Below are 14,246 nucleotides of genomic sequence, written 5' to 3' on the forward strand. Positions count from 1 at the left end.
AGGGGATGTGTGGAAGATACACAGTAAAGAGGCCAGGATAGAGAGGGAAGCATGGCAGAGCCCCAGGTCAGCAGGATGGGCAAGCCAGCAAGGAGAGATATGGGAACCATGGTCATGGGTAGGGATATCGTGGTACAGAGGTGGGGACGTGGGAAGAGTCCCACAGAGACCACAGAGGTCTTACGCAATCTGAAACTGAAAGATTTGCTGATCTGGAGATAACTGAGCCCGTGTGGAGCAGTCCTGGAAGACTAGAATTGAGTGTAGGGACAAACAGCCACAACGGTAGCTAACTCTTACTATCTCAGTCTTCCTGGTAAGGAGGAAGCTGAGCAACTGTGACAGACACACAGCTAGTGATCAAAGACCAGGAAAGAGAGGGGAGAAGGAGGAGGGTGTAACAGATGCCAAATGTCACCAAAGATAACACCGAGAATCTGAGGACCGGGAGGAGGCAAAATGATTTCAAGTGTGTCCTGGTATGTCCCAGGACGATGGTGTGATGAATGGTCGCGGTGACAAAGTGGGAAGCTGTGTATTCTATTCCAGTCCCTGTTCCATGTGAATTACTGTCCAGGGTGAGCAGCACACTGCAGAATTACCCCTGATTTCTAACTCTGCCTTTCCATCTGAGGTTAACTATGTAACATGTGTGAGATGCTACATGACAATTGGGCTACCTGTAAGACCACATACATGTGGGCCACATACGTGACACATGTATGTGGTTACATGTAAGAAAATGCATGAGATGTGCACGTGCCCAGTGGGAAGGCCAGAGTACAAATGTGTTTGTTCATAACTCTAAATAAATTGCAGCAAAAACTGGACAGGTCACACATGGGTGAGGGCAACCCACTCCCACCACTCCATGCCGGTGTCACCGAAGACACAGGATGCGGAGGCAGAAAGAACAATAAAGGAGATGCTACTGTGAGGACTCTGAGGACTCGGGCGCCGGCTCTGCTGGTCAGTTTTAGACTCACCACAGGCCTGGGAAGATCACAGGGCATCACTAGTACCCAGTCTGTCACTGGCACCCAGGGTTAATTCCACACATGAAGTCACTAGGAGCTCGTGAGTATTTTTTAAATGAAACAAATGGCTCACATTCGTTGCTAGCATTTGTGCACACACAGACACACACACTCGGAGTGTTCTCCCCTCCCCCGCTTCTCCAACATTCTCCCTACTTATGTACACCCTCCAATAGCTATTCCCAAGGACCAGTGTGGGGAGGGGAACAACAGGGTGGACAGGCAGGTTGGTTAACCACAGAGTTCAGAGCAGGCACTGGGTGAGGAGGCGGCCACCAGGCAAGCTGGTATCAGGGAATTTGACAGTCACGTGAAAGATCTCCTGCCTGAAACCCAGACAGATATCATAGAAGTCTGAGGCCAGGTTCAGACAGGAGAACGAGTGCTAGCTGATCTCCCAGGTCTTACCCACTCAGCTGAGTCAGTTGTGTGGGGACACTTACGAGTCTCATAGAGCAACAGAAACCTCAGGGTAGGAGCTGCAAGCTTGCTGTGCTTGTAGAACAGAGGAGCCAGCTGGAGTTAGATAAGAAAATACCCCTCCCCCCACCAATGCCCTATCTGCTTCACCCAAACACTACAGTTCATGTTCTGGAGAAAATCATTCTCCTTATAGGATAGCTGGTCTGGTTTTATTCATGGTTTATATCTGGCACATAGATATATAAAATGTCGATCAAGAGCAATTCGTCAAAAAGCAGCACTCAGCTGTTTGTATCTCTCACCCACGCGGTGTCTGGATTTGGAAACTGTCATTCCGTTTCCCAGCGAAGGTCATAGGCACACGCTGCAGGTGTCTTCAGAACCTCTCCCACCTTGAGAACTATTGTTTCTTCCACTGACCCTGACATGTACTAACATCTGGATTTAAACAGGATAACACCAGCAGGCCACGTGTATTACAATAGATGCTTAGCAGGTGTTCCTCTGGACATCTGTAGCCACTCCTTGTGCAATGACCTAGTCCCCCGTGGGGGACTCTGGTAGAAATTACTTCTACCAGCTTCACCGTAACATGTACCCCCAAATCCCACGTTTCTTCTTTTCACACCCTTACGTTTTTTATGTTTTCCTTCCCCTGTATGGAACACTAAACGTCTCGGTGAGGTTATTTCAAGGCCAATCCTGCTGCTACGCCCTCCTGTGACTGAATGCAGACCACGTTCACCTCTCCTAAGGTAGAAACCGGCTCCCTGTGGTTTGTTGCGTTACTTTGTTTCTCTCTTAACTTTGCTACTTGGTCCACTAATGGCACCCAAGGTTGCATCCACTTCTTTTGCCGCTCCATTTCCCCTAGTTTGTATTAAATTTCTAAAATGTACCATCTTTTACATAAAAAACTAAATCCACTCAAGCTATTCTGATTCATCCCAAATGGCTGGGTTTGTAATTTTCCTAAACGTGAGGTTAGGAATGTGGTTTTGTACTGGGTGGGATGGCTAGTGGAGACTCAAAGTACTGACAACAGCTGACTGGAGGGTGCTCAGCCCCAAGTGCTCATCCGCAAAGCCTCCCGCAAGGCTCAGGGAACTTGTGGAAGGTGGGGGTGGGGCAGGAACAATGCATGCACAGCATTGTCCGGACCTGCACAGGACCTACATGGGATAGGGCCAGCCAACAGTCCATCACTGATGGGGCGGGGCTTGAGAGGGCTAATCCCTCCCTGAGCAGTTTACCGTTTCTAGGGAGGGAAATCCTTTCCTTCAGTGGTGTAGCTATGGCCTTGTGAATAACCTCCTCCCTGTGGTTGCGTAAGAGTCTTAGGTTTTCTATTGCTCTGACCACAAAGCAAGTTGGAAAGGAAAGGGTTTATTTGGTTTATACTCCTGCATTGCTGTTCCTTACCAAAGAAAGTCAGGGCAGGAACTCAAGCAGGACAGGAACCTGGAGGCGGGAGCTGAAGCAGAGGCCATGGAGGGGTGCTGCTTATTGGCTTGCTCCCCCTGGCTTGTTCACCCTGCTTTCTTATAGAATCCAGGACTACCAGCCCAAGGATGTCCACACACAGTGGACTGGGCCTTCCCCCATTGATCACTAATTGAGAAAATGCCTTACAGCTGGCTCTCGTGGAGACATTTCTTCAACTGAGGAATTTCCTCAGACATTTCCTCAAATGAGGAAGGATCCTTTCTGAAAGACACCAGGTTTTGTCAAGTTGACTCACAAACCAGCCAGTACAACAAGCAGCGCCCCCCCTCCCCCCGCCCTAACCTCAGTAGGTGATCCACAAAATAGAATTAAAAGTAGTAGGGAAGTCACTGAAAAGAAGGAATCTAGGAGTGTGGTGGCTTGAATGAGATGCTCCCTTGCGTCTTGGGTATTTGAATATTCGGTCCTGGGCTGGTTGTGCTATTTGGGGAGGATTAGGAGGAATAGCCTTGTTGTAGGGGGTGTGGCCTTGTAGGAGGCATGGTCTTGTTGTAGGGGGCGTGGTCTTGTAGGAAGTGTGGCCTTGTTGTAGGAGACCTGTTACTGGAGGTAGGCTTTGACACTGATGCTATTTCTAGTTTGCTCTCTCTTGTGAGCCCTCAGCTTCCTGCTCCAACGGCCACGTCTCTGCTTTAGGGTTTCTATTGCTATGGTGGGAGGAGCTAGTATAGTCAAAATATATTATGCACATGTAGGCAGTTGTCAAGAATAAATTAAAATACTTTACAAGGAAGAAAGAATTGGAGAACTCGAAACCATGACATGTGCTGGAAAGTTCTGAACAGGACAAGGGACAAGAATTTGGATTGGGGATGGATGTGTGGCCACCTTTCTCTCTCTCATCAGCCACAAAGCTCCCAGCAAGAATCCTTCCATCCATCTCTCACAAGCCACTGACACTCGTCTTTTCCCTTCCAGAAGACATTGTCAAGTTTCCCACTGCTATTTTTGTTCAGGTTCTAATTGGAAACCCCGACACTCTTCACATAGGACAAGTCTTGTCATACCCAAAGCTTACTGTGTTCTTGTAACTTTCTAACTCTTTCAAGCTGGAGTCCACCTTAGAGATTACAGGTCTCTAGCAGTTTCCTCTCTGTCTTCACCCCATGGGTGTGCTCTGGCCTTCTCCCTGGTGCATGTGGCTCCCTTTCTGCTTTAGGCCTTTGCTTGCAGGTGCCAGCTGCATGCTATCCACACACACTAACTCACCACCATTCCTGAAACAGACAACACTCCCTGTCTACAGTCCAGGGAGCCCAAGCCTTCCTCATTCTGCCCCAAGCCACGCAGTTAATAAGTTGTGAAGCTGGGTAGGCTCCTTAGCCTGAGATGCCCTCTCTCTTGCCCTCCCTTGGCAGACTTCTGCCATCTTGCCAGATAATGTCAGCATCAGCTCTTCTGGGAATTCCGTGTCCCTTGTCCTTAATCACCATATAGCTCTAAGTGTGACAGGCTGATATTTGACGAATATCTGCTTCACTGTCGGCTGCCTATCCTCAGACAGGTCCATGTCTTATTCCCCACCAAAACACAGAGTATATATTCTATGACAGGAATCCAGGGATTGCTTTGATGACAGGACACATTAATGCATCAACGAGTTAAAGCCCACAAGATCCCTTTGCATCTGTAGAATGGCAACATAGCCACTTGCCAATTGTCGAGCTTTGGTAATCAAATTAGCTGATAATACAAAAGCCCAAAAATCTAACAAAGGCTTACTTGTAGACCAGCTGGCTAATTACTGCAAGCTCAATTAAGAACGATGCAGTTCTCAGTAATGAGTATTATCTCCGAACACACAAGTGCAAGACGGTTAAGAATGAATGAACGGGGCGTTTTCTGGGGAAACGTCCTGTGAGGAGACTGAGGAGAGGGCTCCACTGGAGCGTCCTTGCTGTGCAAGTGCGAGGACCGTCCTTAGCGCCCAAGTATGGAACACAGTAGCTCGCCCTGTCAGCCCCCCGCTGGGAGGCAGAGGCAGGAGGATCCTTGGGACTCACTGGTGACCTCTGACACTCACACACATCTGCATCCACACATCACACACATGTGCACTCACACACGCACGAGTGTGCACACATAGTGGCAAATATATACAAATATGTTTTAGTGTCACCTCTTGAATATCTTCCCTTTATGAAAAGACTCTGTCTATGCTGGGTTAGGTGACAGGATTGTGAACACTCGGTAGAGATGACTGGGCTGTGCACAGGGTGTAGGGAATCCCTGGAAAAGCTGAACATGACCTTTCTTTACACAAAACGGCTGCATGTTAGATGTGTGTTAAGCCTCATGGGGCAATGGGACAGCAAAGTCCCGCCCAGATGATGCCTGAGCCAAAAAAGAGCCAGGGTCTGGTGTGAAGACAGTATTGGCTCTACTTCTCATGTTCTGTGTTCTGTATCTGTAGTTGCTAAAAACCTCTGCTGACCAGGTGATAAACACCCTTCCCCAGAGCAAACTAACTCTCAGACACAATGCACAGATTCTGCAGGCATGACTTTTAGACCCAGCCAATCAAAAACTATTTCCAACCCTCATAACCCCCAAGCTTCAAATTGCCAGGAACTAGACAACCCAACAACCCATGACCCTTGAGAGCTTGCTAAAATCATTTAAACTAGTCAATACAAAAATCAGTCCAAGCCTGTGACTCTGTCCAGCACAGTTCTTTCCTGAAAAGTCACAGGTCCCTCTTTCTCTTGTTTCTCTGCCTGCGCATCAACGTCATTTCCCATAGGACCTCACAGAGATGCCCGCCTCCTGCTTTCTTAGAGTGTATGAGAATGAAAATTCTTTTCAATATACATTAGAGGCATTTGTGTGTCATGTGTCTTACCACAGCAGATTAAAATAATACTGGGACATTTAAAAATGCATTATACAACTGTGTCACATAATAGGAAGCCTTGCCTCAGTCTTCCCCAGAAAGATGTACTGCAGAAACCAAAGACATGCCACCATGTGGCCTTGAGGTCCAAAAAGCAGCTGGTAAGGCCTTGGTTGGAAACACCTTTTTATAGTTGACATGTGGAGTTCCAGAGATTAAAGAGATATTCATAATAGTAATTTCCACAACTTATAGAGAACCCACATTATGTCAGGCAGGATAATAGTATACTTTGCCTGTGTTTTGCCAAGGAATTGCCATATAACAAGAATACTGAAGGCGGGGAAGAAGGTCCAGTGAATAAAAGTGCTTACTGTGTAAGTGTGAGACCCCAGAAGCCATGTAGAAGCCAGAGACATTGTGCCTGTGTCTATAATCCCAACATTCCTATGGGGCATTGGGAAACAGAGACAGGGGGCTCCTCAGAAGCCCAGGAGCAACCTTGCCTGGTGTATGGAGCAGAAAAACCACAAGAGCTTTTCTCAAGGTAGGCGGTGAGGATTGACCCCTGAGGCTATCCTTTGACCACCCCATGCACGCCATGGTATGTGCATGCCTGCACTCACACACAAGGATGTAAACACACATGAACACTGCTCAGGGAGAGTAAGATATTTGCTAAATATGAAGTCTTCTGGAATTCCAGATAGAAGCTCTTAAAGGGGAGGGGTTTCTAAAACTTTTAATGTGTAAGAGGCCCCTGGAGATCTTTTAGGTGAAGACCTGAGATTGTGTGTTTCTAGAAAGTTTCCCATGGGACATAGCTGTTGTTCATCCATGGCTCACAGTCAATAAAACACTGTGCTTGAAGATCCTACCATAAACACACACACAACATGTTCTTCTGCTTCCTAAACTCTTCCATGGGAGCCTGGCCTCTTTGCCAACCTTGGACACATGCAGAGACTCTGGCTGGGCAGATTAAGTGCTAGGAATTTCACTCAGCATACTTGCACATATTTTTCATGCTTCTCCACTGTGTGTCGTAGTAGAAGCAAAGGAAAAGCAGCCAGCTCTGCTGACCACAGCCCCGATGTCCATAGGGAACTTAAAGCTTCTTCAGAAAAAGGAGTCAATACTGAACTCTGAGAATGCACATAGCCCTTATATAAGGTGGCGTAGCATTTGCATATGGCATATATGCGTTGTTCTATGAACTTCATATCGCCTGTAGATGATGGTCCTGGCGTTAAAAATAGTTTCCCACAGTAACTGAATTTTGTGCATCTAAACATGCAGATGTGTTTGGATCCTTTCTATTCTCATTCCCTCCAAGTCCTCCCATATCCCCACTTCCTCCAAACCGCATGTTTGCAGGTTCTCTCTCTGTGTCTCTCTGTCTCTGTCTCTGTCTCTGTCTCTGTCTCTCTCTCTCTCTCTCTCTCTCTCTCTCTCTCTCTCTCTCTCTCTCTGTGTGTGTGTGTGTGTGTGTGTGTGTGTGTCTGTCTGTCTGTCTGGCTCCCTCTCAATCTAATACCTACTGAGTCTATTTAGTGCTGCCTGAATGTTCGTGGGTGTGACCATCTACTGGAATATGTACAGCCTCCCAGGCCTTCATCCCTGAAGAAAACTGATTGCTCCTTTCCTAGGAACCATCAACAGCAGTAACTCCTCAGACAGTGGTGGGACGTCAGACAGTGGTGGGACCTACCGAGTCCTCCCGTCCATGCTGGGATTTTGACTGCATTGATCTTTGCGTGCAGTCCCAGGCGTTGTTCATTCATGTGTCTAGGAAATACTGTTTCAATGCAGATATCCACTCCTTCAGGCCCCTGCAATCTTCCTTTCCCTCTTCTGCAATCCCTGAGCCTTGCAGTAGCCTGAGTGACAGAGAGGTCCCTGCTAGTTAGAGCTGAGCACTTAGTCTCTTGTTCTTGTTCTCGCTACTCTAACCTGTCGTTGGCCTCTGAATTAGTCACCGTCTCCTACAGAAAAGAAGCTTCCCCAGTGAGAACTGAGAGCTGCAGTGGCCTGTGGCTATAAAGAACTAAAACTTTGAGACAGTACCTCACTCTGTAGCCTAAGATGACCTTAAACGCATGACAATCTCCCTGTCTCAGCCCCCTGAGTGCTGGGATTACAGGCATGAGCCACCATACCTGACTACTTTATGTGTTCTGACAGAAACTCTAAGCCAAGAGTTTTCAAACTACCTCTCGTGCAAAGGGTTTACAGAAGATTTTGAACATACTGTTTTCATTATCAAGATGATCAACTCAAAAAATAAACTTTCAGGGGCTAACGAGAAGTCTCGGCAGGTAAAATTGTTTGCCATAGAAGCCTGACAGCCTAAGATGGGTCCCTGAAACCAAAATAAAAGAAGAAGGAGTGAAATGACGCCATAAAGATTTCTGTGACTTCCACATATATACTTTGGCATGTGCGTGCACACACACACACACACACACACACACACTCACACACACACACACTCACACATACATTGTATGTACACACAGTAATAATAGCTTTACATTTTTTAAAGGGGAGATTATTATTCGAATTCCTATAAGCCTGTAGCATTCCTAGCTGAATGTTTCTAAGACGCATTGGGAAGCAGGCAGTGAGGTCGCATGGAAATCGCTCAAGGTTCTTTAAGCCACTTGGAGCCAAGGTTGAGCATGCATTTTTCTCAATAGCTAGGTTTCATTGAAGGGTATAGAATAAGGCCCAATAAGATGAAATATTTGTGTGTGTATGAGATCTCTCTCTCTCTCTCTCTCTCTCTCTCTCTCTCTCTCTCTCTCTCTCTCTCTCTCTCTCTCTCTCTCCCCTCTGTCTGCTCAAGGCAGAGATGGGCTAAGAGGAAGCATGGGCAGAATGACCCGGGCAGAGCAAAGGGTCAGACATTCCTCTTTTCCTCTTTTCCTTCAGTTTCCCTCCCTGTCTCAAGGGACGTTTTCTATACAGGAAACATTAACACTGGAATATCTCAAAATAATCCTGGGGCTGATGAGTGAAGACTGCAGGGACTCCTCTAACAGATTCTAGGAAAGCACAAGCTACCCAAGGGCTGCCTGGGCTAGCCATGCTTGGGCATACCGTGGCTTGTTACGAGGCATCCCTGGCTTTACTGAAAGCCCTCTCTTTACTCCTTGGTACTCAGTAGAAACTAATGACTCCCAGACCCGACACAAAGCCCTGTATTATATTATTCTTTAGTAACTTCTAGTTACATTTTTCTTTCTTCCGTTTTAACTGAGGCCAAGGTACAGTGTCGTCACTTGGTTGCGAAAGCCTGTATCTTGACAAGTCCTGGGGAGAGCTTTAACACGCTGACCCTACATCTCGCAGTGTATGTACAGAAGTGTATACTCTTCATCAACGGAGGGCAGTTGGAGATTATTAAGTGATAAAGCAAATGACAGTTGTTTCTCTGGAGGTCTTTAAAGTGTGCAAACATCTTTAAAGCCAACAAAACTGCCCTTGTTAAGACGCAGAGTTTGGAAGAGGAAAGATTACTCACTTTGGGAAAGCCAAAGGACCATTCATGGTGCTTCCTTTCAGTTGACTGACGTTTAAGGCACTGTTATTTTATCACTAAACATGGTTATAAAAGAGAAAACATGGAGACTACTATGACTTTGAATTAGTTCCTTCATTCAGAGTTTTCCTTCAAGAAGGAAATTCTAAATCAATTAAAGACCTTTCAACCCAGGATAGAGCACCCATGAAAATTTCTCTGTGACTCACTGAACATCAAAATCAGGTCTTAAGCCAATGCACTTCCTACACTTTGCACTGGAGTCTGTTCATCAGCCGGGTCTACAAGACCCCCAAGGTTATTCTTAATTTTCCTTTATCCAAAGCAACAATTTAATTCTTTTAGCCAATAGAGACCCCATCCATCATAGGCAAAATGTGGCACTCCGGGGTTGTCTAACACCCTCAGAGTGAGAGTAGCCAAGTGCCAACAGCTTGTTGACATAGCTCAGGAAGGGAAGGTAACATTTTGCTGCAGCCGCAAACACATCTCTCATATTTACCTTCTACTTTGAAGATAGTGAAATGCGGCCGGCAGTGGAAGGAGCCCAGGGCGTTACCTGCGCAGTTCATCCACAGACCCTGGTAAACCCAGGTGGCGGTTATCACGGATGATGCTCGGGTAGTCACTTTCCATTCATTGGATGTGGTGGCAGCAACGAGAGCACCAAAGCCTCCAACACCGCACACCAGAGCTGAGATCTGCGCCCTGGACATGTCGCTCAGCCTTGCCTGCTGCCACAGTCCACGCAGAACGCTTTGGTGGCCTAGGCATGCAGCCTCTGGACAGAACTTCCACGAATGTTACAGCCAGCCCATGAGGGTAGGTAGAAATTCTTCATTCTCTGATGGCTTGACGTGCAGGAAATTAGGAGAAACTATATCGCACTAACGGCATCTTAGAGATAGCCTAGAATAATCTTTCTAATTCCCTACTGAGATACCAAAACTTTGTTGGGGAATTTTCAAGGTGTTGGTACTGCAGATATTTTTTTGTTAGCACCATAGTTAATGCTTAATTTTCAGTTAGCTTGAAGGTTAGCGAACCATGCAATGATCAGATATTACAAAGTACAGATTATACAGTAACATTTAAAGGCTCCTTGTTTGACCAATCTCTTTACATTTACATGTTGTTGAAGCTTTACATAAGTGTCATACTGTACAGATTCTCCTGTAACCTCTTTAATCAGTATCGTGTATATTAATTTATCTGTGGCCATGGGTGTAGCTATCAATCATCTGACAACTGGATATATTGTTTCCGTAAATGCTTACACCACAATTCATCTACTTTCTTTGAGATGAATATTGTTCCTGTTTCTCTCCTTAGTAACAAGTAGCCACAGTCAAACATGATTGTGAATTTTCTCTTGTGGCCCCGAGAGAGGATCCTCAGGGTGTGACTTAGAAGGTGACTTACCAGTGTGCTGGACACACATCTTCATAGATGATTCTGAATTACCTTCCTGTGTAAATCCAGCACACATCAGCCATCGTAATGAGTTCTCATGGTTCTGATCCCTAATACTTTGTGCTGTGGAGCTAACAGAATTTTAAAACCCTAGCCAACTTGATGACAATTTCAAAGATTATATTATGATCACTAATTCATATTTGTCGTTATAAATGAGGCTGGAGTATCTGTTTTGTGCAACCGCTGATTAACCATCCTTATCTGTCATGAAGGGTGACATTTTTGCTTCTTAATCTGGTGCATTGTTTAAGTTGTTCAATTTATTTTTAATTTTATAAATTCGAGATAATAATCTTTTAATGTGATGCTTTAAATTTTTTGTGGCTTGTGGGTTATCTTTAGGTGGATAGTTGAGAAAATCTTTACTTTAAAAATCTCTTTCTCTCTCTGTCTCTCTCTCTCTGTGTGTCTCTCTCTGGGGGGGTTGGCGAAGGCACATGTGTGCTACATGTGGACGTCAGAGGACAGCTGCAGTGATGGTCTTTATTTTCCATTTTGAAGGGGCGGTGCGGCTTGACACACAATTCCCCAGACTAGCTTGCCTGTGAGCTCACAAGATTCTCCTGTCTTTGCCTGTGAGGTCACAGGTATTCTCCCGTCTCCATCTCCTTCCTCTATACTTTTAAAGTTCTAGTTTTCACATCTCCATTCTTACATAATCCACAGTTGCTTCTTTCCTGTCCTGTGATTTGTGATGTATTTTACTTCCTGATAACGAAAGGAGAATTCTGAGTTTTTGTTTTGTATTGTATTGTTTGGTTTGTTTTTATCAGGTAGCCCCTGGCTTCACTATGCACTCGGCACATCGTCTCTCTCATATCTGGTTCCGACATTTGTGTGGCCTGGTTTGTATTCATCTCTTTTCTCTCCTTTGGTCATTCAGTACGCCTCCATAAATACGCAAGTTTTATAAATATACTTGAAAGGGTTTTGGTGAACATCTTACTTTGCTCTTTTTTCAAATGTTCTTTGCTATCCTTCCTTTAAAATGAATGTATTAAGTTATGTGTGTATACACGCATGCTGTAATGCTTACCAATACTTAATTTTCTTTTTTGCATCTGTTCATCAATGTGAAGAAAATACTACAAAGTTGGATTTCCTCTTCATAAATATATTCATATACTTATCCATCTTGCTTATTTAAGATGTGTTGTTGTTCATTTGTGTGTGTGTGTGTGTATGTGTGTGTGTGTGTGTGTTCACGTCACTTCCTGTGAACAGAGGACAGAGGACAACTTTCTGGAAGTCAGTTCTCTTCCTCTGACTTGTTTTTCAGGCAGAATCTCTTGTTATTTCTGTTGCTTTGGTGATGACCAAGCTAATTTTTTCCTTATTATTCTATTTGTGTGTGTATACATGTGTGTATATGGGCATATGTGTGTATGTGTGTATATATGTATGTGTGTATATGTGTGTGTATACATGTGTGTATATGGGCATATGTGTGTATGTGTGTATAAGTGTATGTGTGTATATGTGTATGTGTGTATATGTGTGTGTACAAACATGTGTATCTGTGTATCTGTGTGTATGTGTATGCATGCATGTGTGTATACTATATGTATGTGTGTACCTGTGTATGTATGTACGTGTGTATATGTGTACCTGTGTGTGTGTGTGTGTGTGTGTGTGTGTGCATGCTTATTTCTTAGTTCACAGGTATGCACATACAGAGGTCAGAGGACAACTCTTAGGAGTTGGAACTCTCCAGGGATCCAGCTAGACACGAAGCCCAGATGTATGGGCTTCTGCCTGAGCTGTCTTGCTAGCCCTTATTTTTTCTTATGTTTTTTCGAATTGGAGATTTTTTTTACATTTATATTTGAATTAATCAGAAGCTATGCATTACTGTAATGGTGAAATATTTTTAATGTATTTAGTGTAATTTATATAATTAATTCATGTCATCATTCATCTTTTGCAGAAGACCTTGAAAGGTTTAGACATTATTAACACCCTATCATTTGTCATCACTTGATTTCTATCTTATTTGACTTTTAGCCCCAGGAATTGGAGTTTTAGCCTCACAAATGCCAACCTGCAGTATTGCCTGCTGCCCCGTGAACCCCCAATGCTGCCCCTGCCCTGTTTTACTTTTCCCTCTTCATCTCCTCCTACCCTACCTCATCCACACTTCATGGTTTTATTTTCCTTCTTTCAAAAGCCCTTTCTTTTAGTAAGGAACCATTAGTATTTACTGTTCTTAGTTTCTCTCGTATAACACCTTTATTATATGTTTATTTTGTAGATAACTTTTCTGGATATGAACAAACTCTTTCTACTGAAACTCTACTCCGGCTCCTCTGCGCTCTGTTCAAATACACTTTGCCTTTGAACTCTCATATTTACCTGTATCCTCATCAATTTTAGCATGTATCTTCTCAGCCAGATTACCCAGAACCTCCCAACCTGGATACCTAATCAGTCTTACTATCTACATGATTATTTATCCCGACTGTCCCACCCTGTCTGGTCACCCTAGACTGTGTTTAGCAAAAGATCCTCTCTGGGTGGTCAAGGCTCTACCTCACGTGCTTTCTCATGTTTTTTTTCCTGTAATCCCACCCGCCGACCTTCTCCTTGCTTTCCGGCTATGACACCACACAACAATGCTGTCCTCACTTCTGACCCTGTTCTCTCTCCTCTGCTCCAAAATTCCCTTGTGGCACACCTATGCCTACTGCAGTAACCCTTCCTTGTCCTTGAACAAAGTGCTTTATTAATTTTGGCAAGTGTCATGGAAGCATATTTTTCTTTAGTAGTATACAGTTAGGAGTAGACGGTATTTTGATTGTGTAAAGTGATAACATAATCCTATTTTCTTCTGTCTTTACCCTTGCTTTTGAGAAGTCAACATCAGATTATTTCTTTGTTCATCTGTTTCTTCTTTGTCTCGTTATAAGGATCTTTTATCAGGGCTAGATAAGAGCACTGGCTGTTCTCAGGCCTGGGTTCTATTCCCAGCACCCAGATGGTTGGTGGCCAGCAACAGTAAACTCCAGTTCGGGGTGCTCTGGTGCCCTCTGTTGGCCTCTCTGGGTACTGCATGTAAGTCCTGTATATGTAATACAAAACATATCAAAGAGAGAATAGAATCTCTTAGCCTTTGGACTTGGTGGTCTCGTTTTTCTTCCCCCTCCCCCACTTCCTTTTAAAATTCTTATTTTCTTCTGGAATACTTCTAGTTCCTGAGCCAGACTCCTCTAATGCTAGGAAAGTCTGAAGGTAGAGGTTTTCATGTTATTTAAAATCTTGGGGCTGTGGATCCAGTTAAGTACTGGTCTAGCTTGAGTGAGATTTTGAAAGGAGGTGGAAATACTGACTTCACGTTTCTTACAGCTGACAAGATGCATGGAAAAGAACTTGCAGATAAAATCTGTGCTGAAGATCCCTCCCTGAGCTCCAAGATTAGGGAGACCTGGAC

At 44.6% G+C, this 14,246-nt stretch overlaps 1 protein-coding gene across 1 annotated transcript in view; it reads right to left on the minus strand.

Annotated features, from left to right (window-relative positions):
* Positions 1 to 10,279, minus strand: part of Cldn10 (claudin 10) — an 85,681-nt gene extending 75,402 nt beyond the window's left edge. The window contains exon 1 of the mRNA XM_034498142.2: positions 9,846 to 10,279. Within this exon, the coding sequence (XP_034354033.1) occupies positions 9,846 to 10,059 (214 nt within the window). The 5' untranslated portion in view covers positions 10,060 to 10,279. The remainder of the gene's footprint in view (positions 1 to 9,845) is intronic.
* Between the last annotated feature and the right edge of the window lie 3,967 nt (positions 10,280 to 14,246).

Source organism: Arvicanthis niloticus, chromosome 3 (assembly GCF_011762505.2).
Source record: "Arvicanthis niloticus isolate mArvNil1 chromosome 3, mArvNil1.pat.X, whole genome shotgun sequence".
Lineage (NCBI taxonomy): Eukaryota > Metazoa > Chordata > Mammalia > Rodentia > Muridae > Arvicanthis > Arvicanthis niloticus.